General features: G+C 42.4%; 1 protein-coding gene across 3 annotated transcripts in view; it reads left to right on the plus strand.

Annotated features, from left to right (window-relative positions):
- Positions 1-23,140, plus strand: part of ABCC4 (ATP binding cassette subfamily C member 4) — a 241,363-nt gene that overhangs the window by 170,673 nt on the left and 47,550 nt on the right. For all 3 annotated transcript variants that reach the window (XM_032402753.1, XM_032402752.1, XM_032402754.1), the window contains 5 exons: positions 12,460-12,610; positions 18,307-18,426; positions 19,595-19,705; positions 20,532-20,626; positions 21,722-21,913. In XM_032402753.1, coding sequence (XP_032258644.1) covers positions 12,460-12,610; positions 18,307-18,426; positions 19,595-19,705; positions 20,532-20,626; positions 21,722-21,913 — 669 coding nt within the window. The remainder of the gene's footprint in view (positions 1-12,459; positions 12,611-18,306; positions 18,427-19,594; positions 19,706-20,531; positions 20,627-21,721; positions 21,914-23,140) is intronic.

The raw sequence follows: 23,140 nt of genomic DNA on the forward strand, positions 1-23,140 counted from the left end.
AGAGAGAGACATAGAGAGAGAGGGAACACAAGCAGGGGGAGTGGGAGAGGGAGAAGCAGGCTTCCCGCGGAGCAGGGAGCCCGATGTGGGGCTCGATCCCAGGACCCTGAGATCACGACCTGAGCCGAAGGCAGACGCTAAACGACTGAGCCACCCAGGTGCCGACCTCCCCTGTATATATTTCTTAATACTAGTTTTTTAAAAATGCTAGTTTAATCTGGGCCTTTTTTGAATACTTTTCTTCCAGTCTGTGGTTTGCCTCTTTATATTGTTAATGAAGAACAAGTTTTAATTTTGTGAAGTCAGATGTTTTTGCCTTTTCCCTTCCTCTCTTTTGTAGTCCATGTTTTTTGTGTCCTAAGAAATCTTTTTGTATCTTTAAGGGGTGTGAAGAAACTTTCTTGTCCTACCTTTTTAAAAATTGAGGCATCTTGTATTAATTTTTGTGTATCAAATGAGGTTCATTTTTGTTTGCTTGTTTGTTTCTCCCCGGTTATTTTATTCACATTTGTTAAGACTTTTATGCATTTACACCTTGGTTAAAAATCATTTGACTGTTTGTGAGCAAGTCTGTCTCTTTATTTTGTTCCACTGATCTGTTTATCTATCCTTACACCCACACTGAGGTTGTGGTTGTTGCACCTTTTAGTAAGACTTGAAATTTAGTAACTTTGTACTGCTTTGTCAAGGTTGTTTTGATCGTTCTAGATCCTTTATGTATAAATTTTAGAAGCCTTTTAATTTGTTTTTTTAATAAGCCTGCTGGGATTTTGATACTTCCTTTTAGCTGTAGATTAATTTGAGGGGTCTGTGAATCTTAACTATATTAAATCTTTCAGTTATGAATGTGGTTTGTATCTCCTCTTGTACAGGTCTTCTTTAATTTTAGAAGTGTTTTGTAGATTTTTGTATAAAAATTTTGCACTCCTGGTTAAATTTATTCCTGATTATTTGATGTTTTTTAATTCTACTTGTGGGATTGTTTTTAATATCATTTTCCAATTGCTTGTTGCTAATGTGCAGAAACACAGCTGATTTATGTAAATCGGCATTGTATCATTGAACTTGTGAGCTCATTTTGCATTTCCTGGAGTTGGTGTTTGTTTTGTTTTGTTTTCTATAGAATTTTCTACTTATACAATCATGTCAGCTGTTCATAATAATAGTTTTACTTCTTTATTTAAAATATATGACTTGTTTTGCCTTTTCTTAACTTACTGCTGTGGATGGAGAGCTAGAGCTTCAGTACAATGTTGAATAGAAATGGTGAGATAAGATTGTCTCATAATCTTAAACCAAAATCTTTTAATATTTTTCCCTTAAGAATGATGTTAACTGCAATTTTGGGGGTAGATATCTGTTACCAGATTTTAAAAGTTTTTTTAAAATTCCTCATTTGGTGAGAGTTACTTTTTACTTTTTTTAAAGAACAGATGTTGAATTTCAACAAATATTTTTTCTACATCTCTTCAGATACATGATTATTCGCCTTTACTCTTTTAACATGATACGTTATACCAGTTGATATTTACAGGTTAAATTAACCTTATATTCCTGGAATAAACACCACTTGATTATCTTGTCACATTTTATTCATGTATCACTACATTCAATTTATTAATACTTTGTCGAGAATTCCTGTATAATTGTTCATGAGGGATACTGGCCATCAATTTGCTTTTCCCTGAGATATTTTGTCAGCTTTTGGTATCAGAGTTATATGGGCCTTATAAAAACAAAATGGGAAGTATTTCCTCTTCTTGATGGTCAGTTTTGGGTGTCCATTTGGCTAGGGTACAGTCCTCAGTTATTCAATCAGAAAGTAATCTGAGGGTTGCTGTGGATGTAATTGGAGTCCATAATCAGTTGACTTTAAGGAAGATTATTTTCGCCAGTCTGTGTGGGCCTGCTTCAGTTAGTTGAAAGGCCTTGGGAGCTAAAGCTTCCCTGAAGAAAAACAAATTCTGCTTGTGGATAACACTATCATCTTCTACCCAAGAGCTCCAGCCCATCTTTCTAATCTCCTGCCCTGCGGATTTCTGGCTTGCCTAGGCCAATTTGATTGTGACATGAGCATCCTTTTTATATTGTTAGATTGAGTTTATTGGTATATTGTTTAGTGTTCCCAAGGCAGTTTGTTTTATAATTTTTCTTTTTTAAAATTTCTTTGTGTGTGTGTATATGGGTTTTTTTGTTGTTTGTTTATTTGTTTTGAGAGAGCGCATGCATGCACCCAGGGTGGGGGGGGAGAGGCAGAGGGAGAGACAGAGAGAATATTAAGCAGGCTCCATGCCCAATACAGGGACTCAGTCTCGTGACCTGACATCATGACCTGAGCCAAGATCAAGAGTCAGATGCTTAACCGACTCAGCTACCCAGATGCCCCCCTTTGTGTGGTTTTTATATCACGATGAACGTGGACCAAATTCTCTGAAAGAATTTGGTATAATTTTTTTGCATAATCTACTTGTGAAGCCATCTGGGCCTAAAACTTCGATGGGAAGTTACAAAATTATGCATTCAGATTTTTAAATTGATACGGAATTATTCAGATTTTCTCTTCTTATGTCAGTCTCTACATAATTTTTCAAGAAATTTTTCCTTTACAGTAAAACTTTGTAATTTAGGGGTACCTGGGTGACTCAGTTGGTTGAGCATTGGACTCTTGATCTCAGCTCAGGTCTTGATCTCGGGGTTGTGAGTTCAGGTGCCACGTTGCCCAGCATGGAGCCGCCTTACAAAATTCTTCTAAAAATTTATCAGTACAGTGTTTATCTTATGCTCTTTTTAATACCTGTGCTGTGTTATCCCCTTTTAATTCATGATAATGGTTGTTTTCCCCTTTTTTTTTTCTTGATCAGTCTTGGTAAGGGTGTATTAATTTCATTGGTGCTTTTAAAGAGTCAAGCTTTGGGTTTGTTGATTTTTCTCCTTGGAAGTTAGTTTTCTGTTTCATTAATGTCTACTTTTCTCTTTCATTCTTCTGTATACTTTATTTAATATGCTGTTGTTTTTCTTAAGATACCTCTTAAACCCTTGACTTGTAGACTTTTTTTTTTTCCCTTTAATAAGGCTTTATTTTTTTTAGAGCAGCTTTAGGTTCACAGCAAATATAAGAGAAAGATAGAGATTTCCCATGTATCCCCCATAGTCCTTCTTTAAAAAAAAAAAATTTAAAGATAGAAATTTACCCTAACCACAGCTTTAGTTGCAGACCTCAAATTTTAATGTTAGCAGATTTTTATTTTCTTTTATATCAAGATACTTTTTAATTTTATTATAATTTTTTTGAACCAGATGTTAGGGAAGTGTATTACTGAATTTCCAAATGTTTAGTGACTTTCTGGTTATATTTAGGTAATGGATTTTTTTGTTAAATACATTTAGTTCAAAATATATTCTGTATAATTTCTGGCCCTTGAAGTTTGTTGATATTTGCTTTATAGCATAGTATATTATTTAGTTGAAAAGGATGTATTGTACAGTTATTGGCTGCAGTATTGTATCTCAATCAGATCAAGTTTGCTCATGTTTTCACATCCTCTATGTTTTTATTTTTATCTGCTTATTCTATCAGATACTGAGATATGTTGGTTAAAATCCCCCACTATGGTTATGGATTTGTCTGTTTCTCCTGGGTTCTGTCAGATTTTACTTTATATATTTTGGAGCTGTGTTATTAGGTGTATATAAATTTAGGTTTTTTTTTTTTTAATGTATCTTATAGATAAATTGACCAAGTATTCTTCTGAAATGTTTTCCTTTATTTCTAGGAATGCATCCTAACTTAAACGTTTCTATTTGGTGTGGTAGAGATAGATACTCCAGCTTTCTTTGGGTTAGTGTCTTCATGGGATACCATTTTCCAACCTTTTCTTTCCACCTTTATTTTTAAGGTGTGCCTTTTAAAAGCATATAAATGGTCTCCATCCTTGAATTTCAAAATAAGCTATAAAAGTAAGAAAAGGTAGAAAGGAAGCTATTGACCAGGGAGATACGCTGAAGGTAAAAAAGAAAAAAGAAAAAGGGAGGAAGTGCACTGTGTTTTCCTAATGCTTTCTATTGTGTTGGTTAATAAATTGTAAGCCTAACACCACCCATCCACTTCTCAGTGGCGTTAGCTATGACTCAGGATTAAGAGCTGGTGTGGATACAAAAACATCCAAGACCAACAAATGGTGGGTGAAAGGAGTGATTAGTGTATCTCAAGTAAAGGAAAGTTAGAAAAGTTTAATCTTAAAGAGAGATTGTATAGATGTCTTCATACAAATAAGACACACCAGTGTTCCATAAAGTTCTGATGTAACGGAGCTGATTGAGTTGGGTGAAGTCAAAAGAGACAAGTGACAAAGGAGGGCTCTGGGAACCAGAGTTGATTTCTCAACTCCCCAAGACAGGCAAGGTGCCTGTAAAAGCATGTCCCTTACACCTGCAGACTTAATATGAACCATAGGTTGGTGTTAAGGGTTAGTAGCTTATATTTAGGAGCCTTCTATATTTTTCCCTTTGCTTTTATATATCCAGTAATTGAAGAGTAATGAGGAGGTGATGGGAATTACATTTTAGTTCTTAATAGATTGAGTTTGTATAGCCTGTTCAAAATTTTACTGCTTCCACAAGAATCTTGTATTAGGCAGCAGCATAATCTGTGTGATAGTCATTTCATTGAAAGCTTATTTTTTTTATCTCATATGTTTCCAGAATAAATAGGTAGAAGAATCTCTCCTACACCCACATCAGTAAACAGCTTACTGATTAAAAACTAGGCATCGTTTTTTTTCTTCTCTCTAAATCAGAAGAAAATCTTGCCGTGTTTTCTTGCCAAGAAGTGAATCTTGCTTTGTTTATTGCACGTAAGTCCTATCTTCTGCAAAATCAGTAATCGTTTAAGGCAATCTGGATGATTTGTACTTATCAGAACTTGGAACAGAATTTATAAGAGTCTGACTGACAGCAGAATTCAAAGCTTTGAAATTCCTTTGAGGTGTTAGCAATCTTAATGATCCTGATTTTATTTTTTAATACTGTAAACACATAATAAAAGTACTGTCTACTGACTAAGTGGCCCTCTGATTAAATACATATTTCACTTTGTGCCTAATAGAAGCCTGAGAGCAAGCAAGAGTTCAAATAAGAATGGGGTGAGCCAGAAGTATGGATGACATATTTATTTGCATAAAATAAGAAGAATACATTTTTACTGCTGTTTATAGGAAACATGTTCCTTGGCACAAGCTTCACAAAGACTAGCAGGAACAGACTCCCATGGAATTAAGTTTAAAGTAAATTGTGGGTAGATACCTAGGAATTCCTACAGGGCTGTAAGCAGTTGGGTCGTTAAATGCTAAACAGACAAACCAGTCCTTTTTTTATTACTTGTGCTTGTGAAAGAAATACTTTAAAATCTGTAAGGTGAGGGATACAGTATTAATTCTAGAGGAAGACACGTCCTGGGGAAACTGTTTTCAGCACCATCCAAATACAAATACGAAGCATGTAGAATAGTCTCATTTTGTGTTTTTGGGTTTTGTGTATTTATTTCAGTTAAATTTGGCTCTTCCCCAACTTCCCCCAAATCCGTTTGCTTTCTGGGCTTACACCTCATCTTATGAAACTTTTTTTTTTCCTTATTCAAACGGTATTTCTTAAATCAACATGTGTTTGTGTGTTCTATTAGCAAGCATTTTTAGGACCTTTTTAATGATCAGCTCTGCTCTGTGAGATGAGCAGGCTGCTCTTCCCTAGGAGCTGGGAATCTAGGACTGAGCACCTCATGGGAAAGACCAGATACAACCACAAGAAACCCCACAAAACCTGGACAATGCAAAAGAAAGGGAAAACATAAAACAGGAGTGTATTTAGGTATTTTAAAGTATGAATCTTTATATGGAGTGCAATATCATGCAGAGATTATAAGATTATAAGATTGTAATTATAATTATAATTAATTTACTATTATTATTAATTATTATTAACTTTGGACAAATCCCTAAACCTCTCTGAGCATCAGTGAGCATCAGTTCCTTCTTTGTGGGTGGAGGTGATAATCCCTCCTGCTCTGATTGAATGTGTGGATGAAATGACATAAAGCATGTGAAATACCGAAGAGCTTGGACACATGGCAAGCCTCGCGGAATGTTATCCATTGTTGGTGTTGGCGGGGGTGGGGGGGGGGGGTGTGTGTGTGTGTGTGTAAGGCAATTGTATCTTTCCTTGTTTTATTTTGTTTTTGTTTTTAAAGATTTATTTATTTATTTATTTTTTAAGATTTTATTTATTTATTTGACAGAGAGAGACATAGCAAGAGCAGGAACACAAGCAGGGGGAGTGGGAGAGGGAGAAGCAGGCTTCCCGTGGAGCAGGAAGCCGGATGTGGGGCTCGATCCCAGGACCCTGGGATCATGACCTGAGCCGAAGGCAGATGTTTAACGACTGAGGCACGCAGCGCCCAAAGATTTATTTATTTGACAGAGAGACACACAGCAGGAAAGGGAGCACAAGCAGGGGGAGTGGGAGAGGGAGAAGCAGGCTTTCTGCTGAGCAATGAGCCTGATGCGGGGCTTATCCCAGGCTTCTGGGAGAATGAACTGAGCCAAAGGCAGACGCCTAAGGACGGAGCCACCCAGGCACCCTCTTTCTTTGGTTGTTAAGGAGATATGGAGATTTTCTTCAGTGTTATGAGGAAATTTGCCATCAGCACTAGCAATAAAGCAATGTCGTTTTTCTCAAGATTTGTAACTGGGCAGTTTTTCAAACAAAGCAGTTAAATTTTTTCATAAGCATTGTTTTTTCCTTTATTGCTTTTGTAAACTGCATTAACAGTTTATTTAGATGCCCATGTGGTTTAATCAGAAAGAACGGCGGCTCATAGGACACTTCTTTCTGAGGAAGAGAGGCTCCTTAGGCATCTGTTCCACAGGGGACGGGGACAGGGTCCTCCTGGTATCCGAACCAGTGTGGTTGTTTACCAAGAAGGCCAGCCTGCAGTGGACACCGCTAAATCTCCTGGGAGTCAATAGTGCACAAAATCTTGCTTTTGTATTTCTCTTGATACCGACACCGGTTCAGGATGCATGAAATAAATAGAAGATGCCAAGTTGGTCTCTTCCTTTGGCCATATTGAATAATCTGGCGTTTGGTTTGGTTTGGTTGATTCGGAGGTTCTCCACCTTTTTCCTTACTCTCCCAGACATGCTGAGCAGTTTCAGGGCGGGAAGTCTTCACAAACAAGTGAGGCTTGAAGCAGAAAAAGAATACGGAATAAGACAAGAAAGATCTCAAAAAATGTGGAGTTGCCTCCATTATCCTGAGGTTATCTTTGGGAGGCCTACAGGACGGGTGAAAACAGAGAGGACCGAAAATGTAATACATATGAGGTTTATTGGTCATCTTATGTCAAACGTGCATATTCACACAAAATAGACCTCAGATATGATAGCCAAAGAAAAGCCTCAGTCACGTTGGTACTCAGTCACATCACCACATGCAGGGGGCAATAACTTCTGCTCTGATGAGTCTCTGGGTAGTACTAAGTTGCGCCAGTGGTTAGAGTGAGCCATGTCTCAGGATCCAACTTCCATGATATTTTTAAGATTCTTTGGGCCCATAAATCTGCAGCATCCCTCCTCTTCTGGTCCTGGCTTCCAGAGCACACGAAAGGGTAATCATAATGGTGCTTAGGATGTTAAGCTTGGACTGCTAGGCACTTTATATACATTATCTCATTTAATTCCCACTACCTCCCCTCAGCCTTTTATGTTGGTGGGATATCCCAGTGAAGATGAAATGGTGAAATGGGTTACTTCTCCTGTTCCTATTCAAGAGGGTTGTCCTAGACCCTGTCAGATAGCACAGTGCCAGGCGAATGCAGTTTCCCTCCAGGCCTTGGCTGACCTTCTCTGTAAGCTGCAGAATTACTCTGAATTAGAAAAAGTCACATGTCCTCTCAAGTGAACGACATACAAGAATTGTTTGTATTTGTTCCTGTGGGTTCAGAGATTTCGGATCGAGTCCCTAACTGGTATGTTCCAGTTGGGATGCAAGCCTATCCAAATAACGATTACCCTTAGATCTTGGGCATCAAGGATTGGCTCAGGTGCTTCTGGGTCAGTGTGTTTCTTGCTGTGTGTAGAACATTGCCTCTTTGTGCCTTTGCATGATCAGAGGCACAGAAGCACTGGCTGAGGGCGTGGGTCATCAAATAGGCTTGGAATCCAATCAGATGGGAGAAAATGAGTGTGTACCTTGCATTAGGCTCCTTGGAATTCCTGAGAATATGGAAGGAAGAAATGAGATCCCTTCAAGGAAGGGATAGGGGTTTGTTGTCCACCAGAATCTTCTGTTTCCCCCTTCAGAATATTACCTTTTTTGCTTGGATACCGTTTTTATCCCTTGCCAACTTCCATAAAGAGTTTGCCTGCAGGGGGCACCTGGTAAACCATGACACTCTTGATCTCAGGGTTGTGATTTCGAGCCCCACGTTGGACACAGAGATTACTTAAAAAAAGTTTGCTGGCAGTAAAAGATTAATATATGTCTATACGTAAGTATGTATAAATGTAAACCTGCACTTTATGTTTTTACAGTATAGTATAACAACTAATTCACTGTGAGGCTGGCTATAGCAAGACCCACAAATAGAAATAAACTCTTACAGAAACCCTCTTGGAATTGCTTCAGAATTTGGGGGCATCAAATCTGAAAGACCTAACCTAACTTGGGAGTTTCTGAGAGCAGCAGCAGTTAGTGGTCCTCAATGGCTACCCAAGAAAAGAGAGCATTGGTACAGCCCCAGTGGAGCCCTGTGTTTTGAGCTTACCTCTGCTGCCCGGGTAATTTGTTGGGCTGGGTTAGCCATAAAAGGACCCCACCCTAGGGAGAGCCAGGTAGTTGGAACAGGTGAATAATTGTTCAATCAAATGATGTTAGTCTGCTGGAAAAATTGTCAATTTTTTTTTAGATTTTTATTTATTTGAGAGAGAGAGTGTGAGCACAAGCCAAGGGGAGGGGCAGAGGGAGAGGGAAAAGCAGACTCCCCCCGCTGGACAGGGAGCCCAGCTCGGGACTTGATCCCAGGACCCTGGGACCAAGACCTCAGCTGAGGGCAGATGCTTAACTCACTGAGCCACCCAGGCATCCGAAAAATTGTAAATTTGTATGTTTTTATGATTAACAACATCTCATATTTTTTTTCCTGACAACTAATAGTGGCAAGCCTAGTGATTACTTAAGACCAGACATAGAAGGAGCTAGAAGGGCCCCTCTTCATGAGCGTGAAGGAAGAAGCTTGGCTTCCTAGTTGGTGTAAGAGGGTGGGATACATCAGTTAATACAGTAGCTGTCAGAAATTGGTCAGGTGTAGGTATGAAAGCAGAGAGGCCCAGACAGCCCTGTTTCCTCCATTTATGATTGGACTTTGTTCCTTCAGAATTCCATGCCTCTTCACTTTGGGTTTTGTATGGATACCACATTGGGGACTGGCAGAAACCATAAAAGCACATGAGTCTACATCAAAATAATGCAGTTTGATTCCCCGGGGCTCCTGTCCACACATTCATAGTTCTGGAAGTTTCCTCCTTCCCCCATGCACCTGCTGCTTGCAGGATTCCCTGCCCAGGCACTGTTCCTGGCTTTCTCCGTAACACAGCAACATCCCGGGAGAACTTGGGACCACCACTTAACCTCCTAGCTTTCATATCCCTTATCTGCAAATGGAAATGACAACTCCTACTTTTTTCATTCAGAAGCTGGTTGTGAGGATGCTCTGAGAAAACTGATTTGAAATAGCTGGGAGATGATAACCTGTGTCTCTGTCAGGCATTACCCTGCTAATCCTTTCCTCGGAGATGTGCCCTGGGGCCTGCTGCCCTGGCTGGCGCCTTCTGAGAGACCAGAGAACAACCTAGGTTAACCTTTGCAGCCCGGCTCCCTCTTGGGCATCGTGTCCGTCAGCTGTGATTACTACTGCAAGTTATTCATTGCCGCTCTTTGTTTGTTAAACTGGCCTGTGAAATTCGGTCATAAGTCACGGAACCTTCTAAACTGTGTTCATGGATTCTTCCCTGTATTTCCACAGCCCTCTGTGGCTTGTGCACATGGCTCTGGGTTTGTATCCATCTGAGTTCACAAACTTCGGAGGCCTTGGCCCACGCCATGCGAACTCGCCCATTCCCACCACTCGACGACCCCAGTGTCCTAGCAGGCAGATGCGAAGTGTTGTTTGCATTCATATCCCCTGAAGTCATGCACCATGATGTCCTACTTTTCCTGACAAAGATGGATACTTCAGTTAGCATCATGCAGTGACTTGGGTTTCTTTGCTTCCTGGTCTTTTTAACCAATATCATTTCCCAAGGTAAAATGATCTCCTGGGATCGAGGTCGTGATTGAGTGTTCCTAGAACCCCACTCAGCTCCGTGTGTGCAGTTCACACCTGACACGTGGCGCCTGCTCTTGTTACCATCATTAGCCTTTGAAATAAAGATTGTAAATATTTATCCTAATGATAGAAAATTTAATATCCAGAAGACAAAATTTATTGTTGTTTTGGCAGTAAAACAATTTTTTGTCATATTTTCATTTGAAATCTTTATTTCAGAAATATGATGGCTTGGCCTATAAAAATGGGGCATCAAGGATTAGCCTTTGTTTTATTGAAGTATAGTTGACACACCGTGTTCCCTTAGTTTCATGTGTGCAACGTAGCGATGCTCCCGCCCTGCACTTAGGCTGTGCTCACGTGTATGGCTCCCATCTGTCACCATACAACACCACAGCAGTGCCATTGACTCTCTTCCCTATGCCACACCTTTTATCTCTGTGACCTATTCATTCCATAACTGGAGGCCTGTATCTCCCACTCCCCTTCCCCCATTTTGCCTGTCAACCCCCTTCCCCTCCGGCAACCATCATTTCTCTGTGTTTATGGATCTATTTCTGCTTTTTGTTTCCTTCTTAGATTCCACATATAAGCGAAATCATATAATATTTGTTTCTGTCTGACTTTACTTCACTTAGCGTAATGCCCTCTAGATTCTTCCATGTTGTCACAAACGGCACGACCTCATTCTTTTTTATTCATTCATCTATTGAGGGACACTTGGGCTGCTTCCATAGCTTAACTATTGGAAATAATGCTGTGGTAAAATATAGTGGAGCACGTTTCTTTTCAAATTAGTGTTTTCCTTTTCTTTGGGTAAATACCCAGTTAGTAGAGTTGCTGGATCACATGATATTTCTATTTTTAATTTTTTGGGGAGCCTGCATTCTGTTTTCCACGGTGGCTGCACCAATTTACATTCCCACCAATGGTGCGTGAGAGTTCTCTTTTCTCCACATCCTCACCAATATTTGTAATTTCTTGTGTTTTTGGTACTAGCCATTCTGAGTGGTAGAAGATGATGTCTCATTGTGGATTTTGATTTGCATTTCCTTCATGATTAGTAATGTCAAGCACTTTTTCATGTGTCTGTTGGCCCAGATGATAAAACTTAAAAAAATTTTAAGACCTTGCGTTTCCTTATTATCAAAATTCTTCATCAGATTTCTAAGAAATATCAAAAATGGGTTGCATTGTGTTTCTCTTTCTTTATGAGGCATGCTGATGAACTCTGAAATTCCTTAAGTAAGGTCTTTAGAGGAAAAATTAAGGACAAATTAGGGGGCTCAATTAAGTCAAGAATGTATTCCTGAACAATAAAAAGTTGGATTATATTGAGGACCAGCTTAAATATATCATGATGGCTAATGATGTAGGCTCTCTGTCTCAGTGACTTAATGCTTTGCAGTCTTGATCAAGTTGCTTTTCCTCTCCCTGTGCTTCAGTCTCCGTCTGTAAAATGAGATAGTACTAGTATTCTGTAGGGCGATTCTGAGGATTAAATGAGTTAATACACGTGAAATATATAATGGGTAGTCCTGTACGCAGTGAGCACTCAGTAAGTGTTAATTGTGGATAGAAAGCCAAGAAAGAGGAATCCCCACTTCCAAAGGTAAACAGTTAAATTTTTCCACTGAATTTGTAATTAACCACTTCTTTATCCCTACATGTATAGTTGAGTCTTATGGATTCCTCCTCTGTGATTCCCACTTGCTGATTTCCCTGATAATATCTACCAACCCGTGATAGTTTGGGATTCAAGTCCTGCTCTCTCTGAGTCTCAAACTTCCTCATTTGTTAAATAGGGAAGATTGTAATGCCACTCCTCTAGGGCTACTGACCATAGTAAAAGAACTCATATCTAGAAAGTTTCTTACTGTGTTTGGCACGTTGCAAGTATGCAATAACTATCATCAGGACCACCTATCATATTGTTATTTCTTTGATGGGAAAGCATTCCCTGTCATTCCAACAAGTCTTTGGAAGAAAGGAGTTGAATCCGAACAAAACAACCCATTACAGTCTACGTTTGAAGAGAATTCTTCATAAGAAGGCCTCTGTATCTATTTTCCCTATTTCAGACGTTTCTACAAGTTCTTGGTGTGGTGGGCGTGGCGGTGGCGGTGATCCCGTGGATCGCGATACCTCTGATTCCCCTTGGCATCCTTTTCTTTGTTCTTCGGCGATATTTCTTAGAAACGTCGAGAGATGTCAAACGCCTGGAATCTACAAGTGAGTACAGAGGCTCTCAGGTTGGGATGGTGATGCGGGCTCACTTCCATTCATGCTGTAATTAAGGAGGCCCCTGAAACTGTGCAGACTCTATCTTCCAGATTTTTTTTTCTCCAAGTTAACATTAAATCATCGAATACTGTGTCCACCGTGAGTCAATGTGGCACTTGGAACAAATGGTGCTGGTGGCCTGGGACACCAGGAAGGGACAGGGGCAGCTTTGCCAGGGACACCAGGAAGGGACAGGGATGTCTGTGCATTAAAGCTCCACTGGAATGTGCGCACCATGAAGATAGGGGCCATTTCTGTCTCGGTCATGATGTACTTCCTAACATAGAGCAGGTACTCAACGTTTTTAAAGAAATATTTCATGTTGGAACTAATACAAAGCGAAAATACGGAATTTTTCTTCCCCTGAAGGGTCTAGAAATGACAAAGAAAGGGAAAGATTAGGGAAAGGAGAAGAAGGTGTCATATGTCAGAAGTGATATGTTTGAGAAATACATTACTACCACACACTCAAAAAATGGCAAAAAAAAGTTGCGGTTGTTAAATGTTCTGAAAAGATAAGCACTGTTATTTTCAGTCTTACTCTTTATTATCACTAGTATTTCCTGTCATGCCACACTGTTTGACGTTCCCCCCCTCCCCTTAGGCTGTTCCTATAAATGGATCCTGAATATAATTCCCTTGGGAGGACACAGGAGAGGGTTCTGTTCAGTATACATTTAGTATGTTCTCTATACAACTTCTTAGTTTTGGAATAATGGGAAAACACGGTTAATTACAGAGGATGAAGTAATTCAGAGCTTATCTCATTAATGCACAAACATATTTCATTATTACTAAAACAAATCATAAGGAATGTTGATTGTTGTATTTAAAAAAAGGGGGGGGGGGTGCCTGGGTGGCTCAGTCGTTAAGCGTCTGCCTTCGGCTCAGGTCATGATCCCAGGGTCTTGGGATCGAGCCCCGCATCGGGCTCCCTGCTCAGCGGGAAGCCTGCTTCTCCCTCTCCCACTCCCCCTGCTTGTGTTCCCTCTCTCGCTTTCTCTCTCTCTGTCAAATAAATAAATTAAATCTTTAAAAAAAAAGGGCGGGGTGTAAAGACCTAAACATAAAAAAGGAAGATGTTTGTATCAGAAACCTCAACTGTGGATAGTCACTGCAAATTAATACCACCTTAGCTTTCTGGACGCCAAGCTAAAAAGAGAAACATTGGGTCTCATGGTTCTCTGATCTACCAAGTGGAAAAATACAAGTTCATCAGGATACAGTTTTTTTGTTATGATGTATGCATGTTTCTTTTTTTTGTTTTGTTTTAGAGCATGGGCAGGGGAGGGGCAGAGAGAGAGAGAGAATCCCAAGCAGGCTCCACACTGAGCACAGAGCCTCACTCGGGGCTCGATCTCATGACCCAGAGACCATGACCTGAGCCGAAATCAAGAGTTGGACGCTTAATCGACTGAGCCGCCCAGGCGCCCTGGTTAATAAAAATTTTTGAGAGGGATTTATCATAAGCGTTTGCATAAAGGATAACGGGCATTGATTTCATAAAAGCTATAGAAAATTTTTTCAGTCCTCTGAGAACCAGCTAAACTACCGTGAAGTGTGGTTTTGTGGGGTGTGGGGTGTTTCCTTGGGGCAGCAAAGCAGTGTTGTCCAGATGTGTGGACCATCGGGCTGATGTGATGTTACCATGGCGGGATGTGGAGAAGGTTGAAGAATAAGTGATGAGCTCCAGCCAGTCTTTTGTGTAAACAACAAGGCTTCAGACATTTAGGATTGGAGGCCACTCATGAAATGGAGTCTGTTGTCGTCAGTCTTGTTCTAAAGGAGGTCTCAGGTTTATTCAAACGGGGTCTCTGGAATAAGAGAGAAGGGGCTCTCCTGAGTCTTTTTCAAGAAACAGCATAGGGTTTATCCTAGGGTTTGATCTGGAGATTGTGAGAACGTTAGCATGGCCCCTGTAGGATATTTGGAAATAACGTGGAATATTCCTGTACCCCAGTAGGCTACAACAATACATTAAGTACAGATATTCCTACCTCCACGCACCCAGATAACCAAACGTTGGCAGCCAGTTGATTAGAACTGTTTGTCGTCATCTATCTGGGTCACAGGTCTGTGCCATAAATAACAGTTCTTTTGTTTTTCTCTAAGCAGTAAGTGAGTATTTCTTGCGGCCGCTGCTGGACCCACCAGCAAAAAGGAGGATAAGAGGAGGATACCTGATTGCTGTGGCTACCAGGCGTAAATCTGCTTCCTCCTTGTGCTTTGAAAGGACTGTTGAAGTCCCAAGGATGATTTTCAGATAGTACTGCCCAGCTGCCTCTGAAACCTCAGGCCAACATTTAAGCCACTTTAATGACATACACAGTTGTGATCATAATGGTTTCCCATTTTCGCAAAAGTGAGCATGGTAGCCATTCAATCATAAAGAAGTGCATAAAACCAGAATCCTAGCCAGCTCTCATCGTTTGGCAATGCCTGAGTTATGAAGCTACATCCAAATTCCGTGTGTAAGGGTACTGTGATCAACTAGCAATGTCTGCCATGGGCATCGCTGGGGAGGGCTAACCGTGTGTCCCGTGTTTCAGACCATAGACACTCATGTCTGCTGTTGTTAGTTCTCGTGCTGGATTTCCAGGTGCTTAATAAGATACACAGTAATGGATAGGCTACTGGAGATGCACTAAGGATGATTTTTGGGGTTTTCTAAACGTAAACTACAAAGTCTGGAGAAAAATGCATTTAGTTGCATGTTGGCATCTTGATTTAACCTGATTATTTTCCCTCTGAGACACTGTGGCAGTGATTAAAAAGCATAGCATTGGGAATAAGAGCTGGGTCTGACCCCCAGCTCTACCACTTAGTTAATTTACTACTTGGCCAGTGTTCTTAATCCCTCTGCCTACTTTGCCCTCTGTCAAATATGTAATCGCACCTGCCCTCTGGGGCTCTCGTGAGGATTGTTTGCGCTGATGGCTGTAAAGTGCTTCCTGGCCACATGGAGAGGTGCTAGAACCTTGAACATGAGGGAATTAAGAACATGACAACCAGCAGGGCTCACCTAACGTGAATGATAACCTACAGCAGGGCTGTTGGCCAGGTCCTTGAGGCAGTTCCCTGCCCTCTCCCTCCTGAGGAGGGTTTGCAGTCCTTGTAGGGTGTGTCCCAAAGAGTCCTCAGGGGCGTGGGACACGCAGTCGTCAGTCTCGTGAAAGGTAGGGTTGCATTTGTCAAACTGCTGGCTAGCACCATGGGTTCTCTAGAGGTCTACTTCAGGATGGCCAGCTCAGTCATTGTGGGGAGAAAGGCGTTATATTGGGCAAGAGAATATACCAGGGCCTTCGCTTTCCATTTCCCTCCACGGGGCCAGTTAATTTTCATTGCAGACCCCTCCAGTTCATCATCCTGGCATCCCGCTGAATCCTAAGTGTGTGTGTAAAAGAACAGGATAGCCTTTCCCTGGTACTGAACCCTGCTATACCACTTGTAACTCCTGCGTCTGAGGTAAACTTGGTGATGTGGTCTTTGGGTTCCCTGGTGTTCAAGGCCGGGACAGCCCCTGATTTCTGAAGTCGACCCTGCCCTGAAACCTTGCCAGGGAAGATCAATCACAACCTTGATCTGCTGATGAGGGAAGCCAGTGAGGATGGCCACACGGAAGCATTTCATTCAAGGTCTCTCCTTGAGTGAATGGCCACATCTCCTTCCTTCTCAGAAATGTTGTCTGTGATAAAACCGTTTATGTCCCAACATTCGCTCAAGACTTTTGGTACTTTCTTGATAGAGTCATGGGCCTGGAACTCGCCTGAGTCATCTTGCTAAGCACCCTGTTTCCACATTGACTATGTTTTGGGCATTTGCTAGGGAGTGCAAAAAAAGGCCTGTTCAGAACCTTCAGCCTTATTTATTTAGAGCATGGCCTTGGTCCCTTATGTTCATATTATTGTTTTAAAATTACAAATTTAATGGAAGCTAAAATGCATAAAGGCTAAAGGTTCCTCAGTATAATGAAGAGAGAGGGTGGTGTGGATCCTAGATCAGAAACCTACAACCTGGACGGTCCAAACCACCACTGAATTCACTTGAGGCTCTTTGCCTAAAGTAGATATGAGGGGAAATGTTAGCTCATGCCTCAGTTCAGGGAAGGTTTTTTCCTTAAAGCAGTATCCTAGGTGAGGGCCCTTAACGGTTAATATCCCAGTCAGATATCCCAGTCAGGAAAGAGGCCCACAGCCCAGCGTGTCCCATCTTCTGTAAATGCCAGGGTCTCACACGGAGAAGTCTCCTCCTTCCTTGCTTGAGGACCATGGTCACTAAGCTCCAAGAGGAGGTCCTGTGTCTGCACGTTTGTACCCAGCATCTGCCCCCCCCCCCCATACCTTCAATGCCCACATGCACAGAGGCATTGACTGAACTCACAGAGAGAGGCATCTGGATGCCAGGCTAAGGAGTCAGGCTCTAAAATAAGTGAGTTTTCCCCTAAATGGTTTCTCCCCATCATTTTATAAAACCTCTGCAGCCTCTCAAGAGATAAGTGATCTGCCCTTGCCCTGAACACCCAGGGATTTTACTAACACCTCTTCTTTAGAATGTGCACAGGTAACAAGGTAATAAGTCAGTGTTACCTGCTGATAAAGCACAAAGTATTACTCATCCCAGAGAGAGGTCCCAGGCTCGCAGCACTGCCCCGACAATAGCTGGTCATGGCCTCATTCATGGTGCCCAGCAGCCTGTAGCCCACCTCTTCCCTGATTGGCGGGAGCCAGACCTTGGTGCCCACACACAGTGTGCTCCTAGAGAAGGTGCCAGGGAAATGAATGGCCGGTCGGATGACATCAGGCCCCAAACCACCATGAAGTTATTCAGAAGAGAATGGCCACTGAGTTCATGGTCAGGTTCTGGAAGAGTGATTGATGTTAGTGTCACACAGCGACCTCCAAACACCAGGTGTCCAGCAGGGCAGGCTCCCCCAGCCAAAGTCCAGACTATTCAACGACGCCATGGCTGCCCAGGCCCTGTGGGCACAAGGGCAGTGCAATACCCAGGTTCTCCGGTACCCCGGAAAGAGACTGTTGGCACGGGAGCAGGCACAGGGAGATGCCCCAGGATGCAGGGAGAATGGCAGGCTGGCCAGACCCTTACACATCACTCACCTGTTACAGTTTCAGGGATACGCTGACTTTATCCCAGCCCTTAAGTAATAGTCACATAGCAGAGATGGACACACAGATAGGCAGTCATAATTCAGTGTGGTGAGTACTCTAGCAGAATTAAATTTAAGAATGTTAGTGACTCAAAAATTACTCAATAGAATTTCCCCCCAGAGGGCTGTCGGGGAAGTGTTATGGAGGGAGGCCATGTCTGAGGAGGACCTTGACAAATGAGTTAGCAAAGAAAGAATTTAGTTATTCAGATCTAGGAAGGATTTGAATTTGGTCCAAGACTGGTTCGGAGAGAAACTTGCGTTTTCAGGTCTTTAACGTGAAGCGTGGTGTGACCAGGAGTTTGAGGGTTGACATGTTGTTCGTCTCCAGGAGGGGCATCGTCCCTTCTTCCCCAAGCAGCCTGACGTCGCAGAGCTCTGGGTGTGCTCTTTGGGGGGCCATGTAGCCACAGGGCATGGGAGGCAGTTGGTTTCCCCACATCCCAGCCTCACAGCTTTGTGTCTGTCTCTGCTTCCCCAGCGCGGAGTCCGGTGTTCTCCCACTTGTCGTGCTCTCTCCAGGGACTCTGGACCATCCGGGCATATAAAACTGAAGAGAGGTTCCAGGAACTGTTTGACGCTCATCAGGATTTGCATTCAGGTCTGTAAGTTGCTGGAAATGGTTTCAAAGAACGGGATAGGCTCCCTCTCTTGTCCTTAGTGGTCAGTTCCTCTCTCTCTGTCTGCCGCTGGCCCAGCCCCACATCCTTCCTCAGCATGTCTTCGTCCCCTCCTCTCTGCCATGACTCCTCAGAATCTTCTGTGTGCTTCCCGTTCCCCTGAGATCCCAGTGGCTTGCATTGTCCTTCCATTACCACTCCCTGTGACTTTCTGTCCTTTTAGGGCAGGGGTCAGTGAACTTTTCTTGTAAGGGCCCAGATAGTAAATGTTTTAGGCTTTGTGTACTTGACTGTCTATTGCAGCTCTTCAGCGTTGCTGTTGTAACAGGAACACAGGCAAAGATACTACCTCAGCAAATGGCCATGGCTGTGTTCAAATAAAACTTCATTTACAACAACAGGTGGTGGGCCATTCTTGGTTCGGATTCTCAGTTCCTTTGTCAGATCATGTAGGGTGACAGAAATTCCTGAGGAAATCAGTTTCCTGATGATCAGATTTGCTACCCACTTGATATGTATTATTCTCTGTATCTGTGAAGTTTTTTGCTATGTAGAAGCTTCAGATTTTCCTCTAAGTTTATAAAATCCTGGCCCATCTTTCCAATCTTTAATTGTATTTTGAAGATAAGATGGCATTTTGAAAGCTGCAAGTAGGTACTTTTAGCAAAAGTGATCCTTGAGCTACTGGATCCTAAGGAATAAACACTGTGCAGGGCCCTCTAGTAAGTATGGAAGGTGCTGGAAACAACGTGGGAGCTGCTGTGCTTTCTGCTATCAGAACTGGAAACAGTAAACCACATGAGTGGACAAGCCTCACGTTGAGGTCTAGCACTATGAAAAATGCACTGATGAGCCCATTTTTTCATGTTTTTTATTATGATCTTATTTTTGTTTATAATCTCTGGGTTGAGTTTTTCAGTGCATGCTTCCCACAAAGCCACTGTCCGGATTCTTACCTGGACCATACATCGTCCTGTGTCAGAACTTAGCTTTCTGGAACCTTTAGGTTTCTCAGGTGTGGAACTTTGCTGTCCATGTTGTGTAAAAACCTCCTGGAGCTCACCCTTGCAAAATGCTCTCCCTCGTTCAGAGTAGTTAACATGGTTTTTCTACTTCTTCCTTTTGCTTATTATGCTTCCCCAAATCCAGAGGCATGGTTCTTGTTCCTGACAACGTCCCGATGGTTCGCCGTGCGTCTGGATGCCATCTGCGCCATCTTGGTCATTGTTGTTGCCTTTGGGTCCCTGATTCTGGCAACAAGTAAGTACAGATGTGAAGAACTATTTGTGGTATGATTACAATTTATAGCTGCGTTTACAGTTCTTAAATTAAACTCTTGCCACCTTGTCCGATGCCATATACTGTTTGGTTCTAATGAATCACATGAAAGCGTTTGCCGTGTGTCAGGTCAGGTGTGATTCAGCAGCGTGGTCCGTGCTGAGTGGTCGTTTGGATCCTTTAGGTTTTCACATTAGGGCTGTTCGGATCTCTTGGCTCTACCTGCCTGGTACCCTGGGTTGAGAAAATACTCGGCAGGAGAGAATGCTAGCCTCCCTGCCAGGTGGGTACCGGATGAGCAGGTGTTGATGTGCATGGCATGCATTCGCTATCCCTAACTATTCCCTGGTAACAGCGCCGAATCACAATATTTAATAATGGAACAGTGAGAGTAATAGTTTAGATTTAAAAGCACTAGCTCTTAGAACCCATTGCCTTGTTTTTAGTGGTTTCCAACTGGGGTTATATTGGCCGTAGGATGTGAAATTAGGTAACGGGGCTCTTGAAACCATCAGGCTGGGAGTCTGAATAATGACATTATTTCTCACCTGTGGCAGACAGTCAAGTGTGTGTCAATCCTGTGGGGATTAATAAGCTCACTTAACAGTCTTTCTGAATTTATGGCGACTTTTCTATTTTATTATGGTCTCAATCATCAGATAGTAAAAGTATAACTGTTACTATCATTATATACAATGTATTTAAATATTATCAAGGAATCTTGTTGGTAACGTGACGGAAGGACCTGTGCTTGGGGTTAAGAATGGAACTAATTTTATTCCCCTTCTTCTTCCTGTTTCTGTTGTAGATGCTGGGCAGGTTGGCCTGGTCTTGTCCTACGCGCTCACACTCATGGGGATGTTCCAGTGGTGCGTGAGGCAAAGCGCCGAAGTGGAGAATATGGTAATGTTTATCTGAACGTTCTGAGCCTTTTCAAGTCTCCCTGCCATTAAATGGCATAAAAGCACTTCTTATGTAAAATATTAAAACTGTTATTTTTACATCGTAGCTAACCAAGTTTTTCAGAGCCTCCTTCCATCTGTTTAAGGTTTACGTAAAATAAAATATATACATCTTTTTCTCAGTCTTCTGTGTGCTATGTCAGCAGGTTTTATATTCACCACAAACTGTCTTCAAATGTAATAAATGTCTCTCTCTGTAGGAGGGAGGTTCTGAAATCCTGGAGAGGATATAAGCTAATTTCTTAGAGGCCTGTTTATTTTTGTTTCTTAATGGGTAATTCCTCATTCCTGATAAAAGAAGAATTCAGTGTTTTGAGGGTGTTTGTTTAATGAATAGGTGTCTCCCCTTGTGCCCCCTCCCCCATTTTAGCATTTATTCTTGTATGTGTTGAGCACCTGAATTTGCTGGTGTCCCTTCTTTCTGGTTAGAATAAGCTCCTTCTCGGGATGTGCTAGTCAAAGGTGTCGGGATGGTTGTTTGGAGGCCTTAGTCAATACGTAAATTATCTCCTCTTTGGAATATTTGCACCTTCTCCTAAAGAGGAAAAACAATGAAAAAGAAATCTTTCCCATGTGCTCTTCTGATAGAGGAGAAAGTGACTCATCATTAAAATGAGATTTGATGACTTAGCCAGTTCAGCTCCCCTAAGACAGACGGCTCTTCTGTAGCCAGATTATGGATTCTTGGCCACAAGTATTCCTTTCTTTGATAAAATCCTTGTATTTTTTGTTCAGATGTGAAAAGTGGAAAAATAAAATAAAATCTCTAACATTCTCTAAAAATCTCTACTTCTGTAATTCTTTTAGTTTTAATGTAATGCTGAAGGAAGTAGCCCTAAGGGAAAGTGTTACAAGACCGTGCACAGGTTTGTAAATCATCAAAGTCCTCATCAGACTCTTCCTCCTGTCCTTTGGGAATATTGAGACCTGAGATGTTCTTAACCAGCTAGTATAAAAGATCAACAGTTCATTTATAATCTCATAATACTTGTGAGAACCTCCATTCCTAAGCCATGTGGTGTCCTTTGTCTTTCAGATGATTTCAGTGGAAAGGGTGATGGAGTATACAGACCTTGAGAAAGAAGCCCCTTGGGAATACCAGAAGCGCCCTCCGCCGAGCTGGCCCCAAGAAGGCACGATTGTCTTTGATAATGTTAACTTCTCGTACAGTTTAGACGGGCCTCTGGTTTTGAAGCACCTGACAGCACTCATTAAATCAAGGGAAAAGGTTTGTTTAAGACATCTTGCCTCTTTAAAATTTCCACAAAAGATTTAACACTGCATCTGCTTGTTGGCTCCTTGGTGAACATGTCAGGGGGGCTCCTGGTGCCTCTGTGGATATAAATTAGATCTGGTGATCCTATTGGGAAGTCTTGGAAATTGACCATGGAATGGGGATCCCGGACTTTCCTCGTGTTGTGAGCTCCCTCGTGGTGCTTGGTGGGCTGATCCAGGACACTCTTATTATTCATGCCTGAGACCTGGATGTCAACCCTAGCTCCTCATCACTAACGTTTTCAATATCTAGTTCCTACCTATTCTTACTTCTTTGTATTTCTCAAATCCTTCTCTTTCTCCCCCATGGCATCCTCTATTTACAGCACTCAGTCCCGTACTTTTCCGGAGACTTGCCCTCCTATAACCCATATTCCCTTGTCCTCCCACCTGTGGACTGCTTCTTTCTGAAACACAGATCTGATCCTTACGGGCCTCCTGATTGCTCCCAGTCTGGGTGCGCTGGGGGGTGGAACCATGCGAGGCCTCAGGTCCACTCGAGCTGGAGTTGCATGGCCAGCTCTCAGCCACCAGAGAAGAGCCTGGAATCTGTGACCCAGTCAGGGGTCAGGAGCCAGAGCCCCCAGCAGGAAGCAGAAAAGGGCCCAAAGTTGATGAAAGGAAACCCAAGGGGGTGGGGGATGATGTATGCAGGAAACCACTGAGAGATTTGTGACCTACACGTGCCAGTGTCTTTGTCCGTCAGCAGTGAGACTTGGGTCCCTCAACCCACATCAGAGCAAGCTCTTTCCCCACCTACCTCTCCAGCCTCAATTCCGTAAATATTTTTTAAAATTTATTTGAGAGAGAGAGCGAGCGAGCATGAGCCAGGGGGGTGGGGCAGAGGGAGAGGGAGAAGCAGACTTCCCACTGAGCTGGGAGTCCGACGTGGGGCTCGATCCCAGGACTCTGGGATCACGACCCGAGCCGAAGGCAGACGCTTATCTGACTGAGCCACCCAGGCGCCCTCCAGCCTCAATTCCCAGCATGCCAAACTCCCACATGGGTATTGTGTAGCTTCTTCCAAAGCCTCCTGTCCTCCCCGTCCCCAGCATGTGCACTCTGCCCCTCTCTCTCCAGAGACCCTTCCCTTCTGTTATCTGGCTGGTGAAAGTCGTCTCATTTTCAGTCAACTCAGATGCATCTGCCTCTACGAGACCCTTAATTCTTCCACAGCATC

The sequence above is a fragment of the Phoca vitulina genome, unplaced genomic scaffold (genome assembly GCF_004348235.1).
Source record: "Phoca vitulina isolate PV1807 unplaced genomic scaffold, GSC_HSeal_1.0 scaffold5, whole genome shotgun sequence".
NCBI classification, from domain to species: domain Eukaryota; kingdom Metazoa; phylum Chordata; class Mammalia; order Carnivora; family Phocidae; genus Phoca; species Phoca vitulina.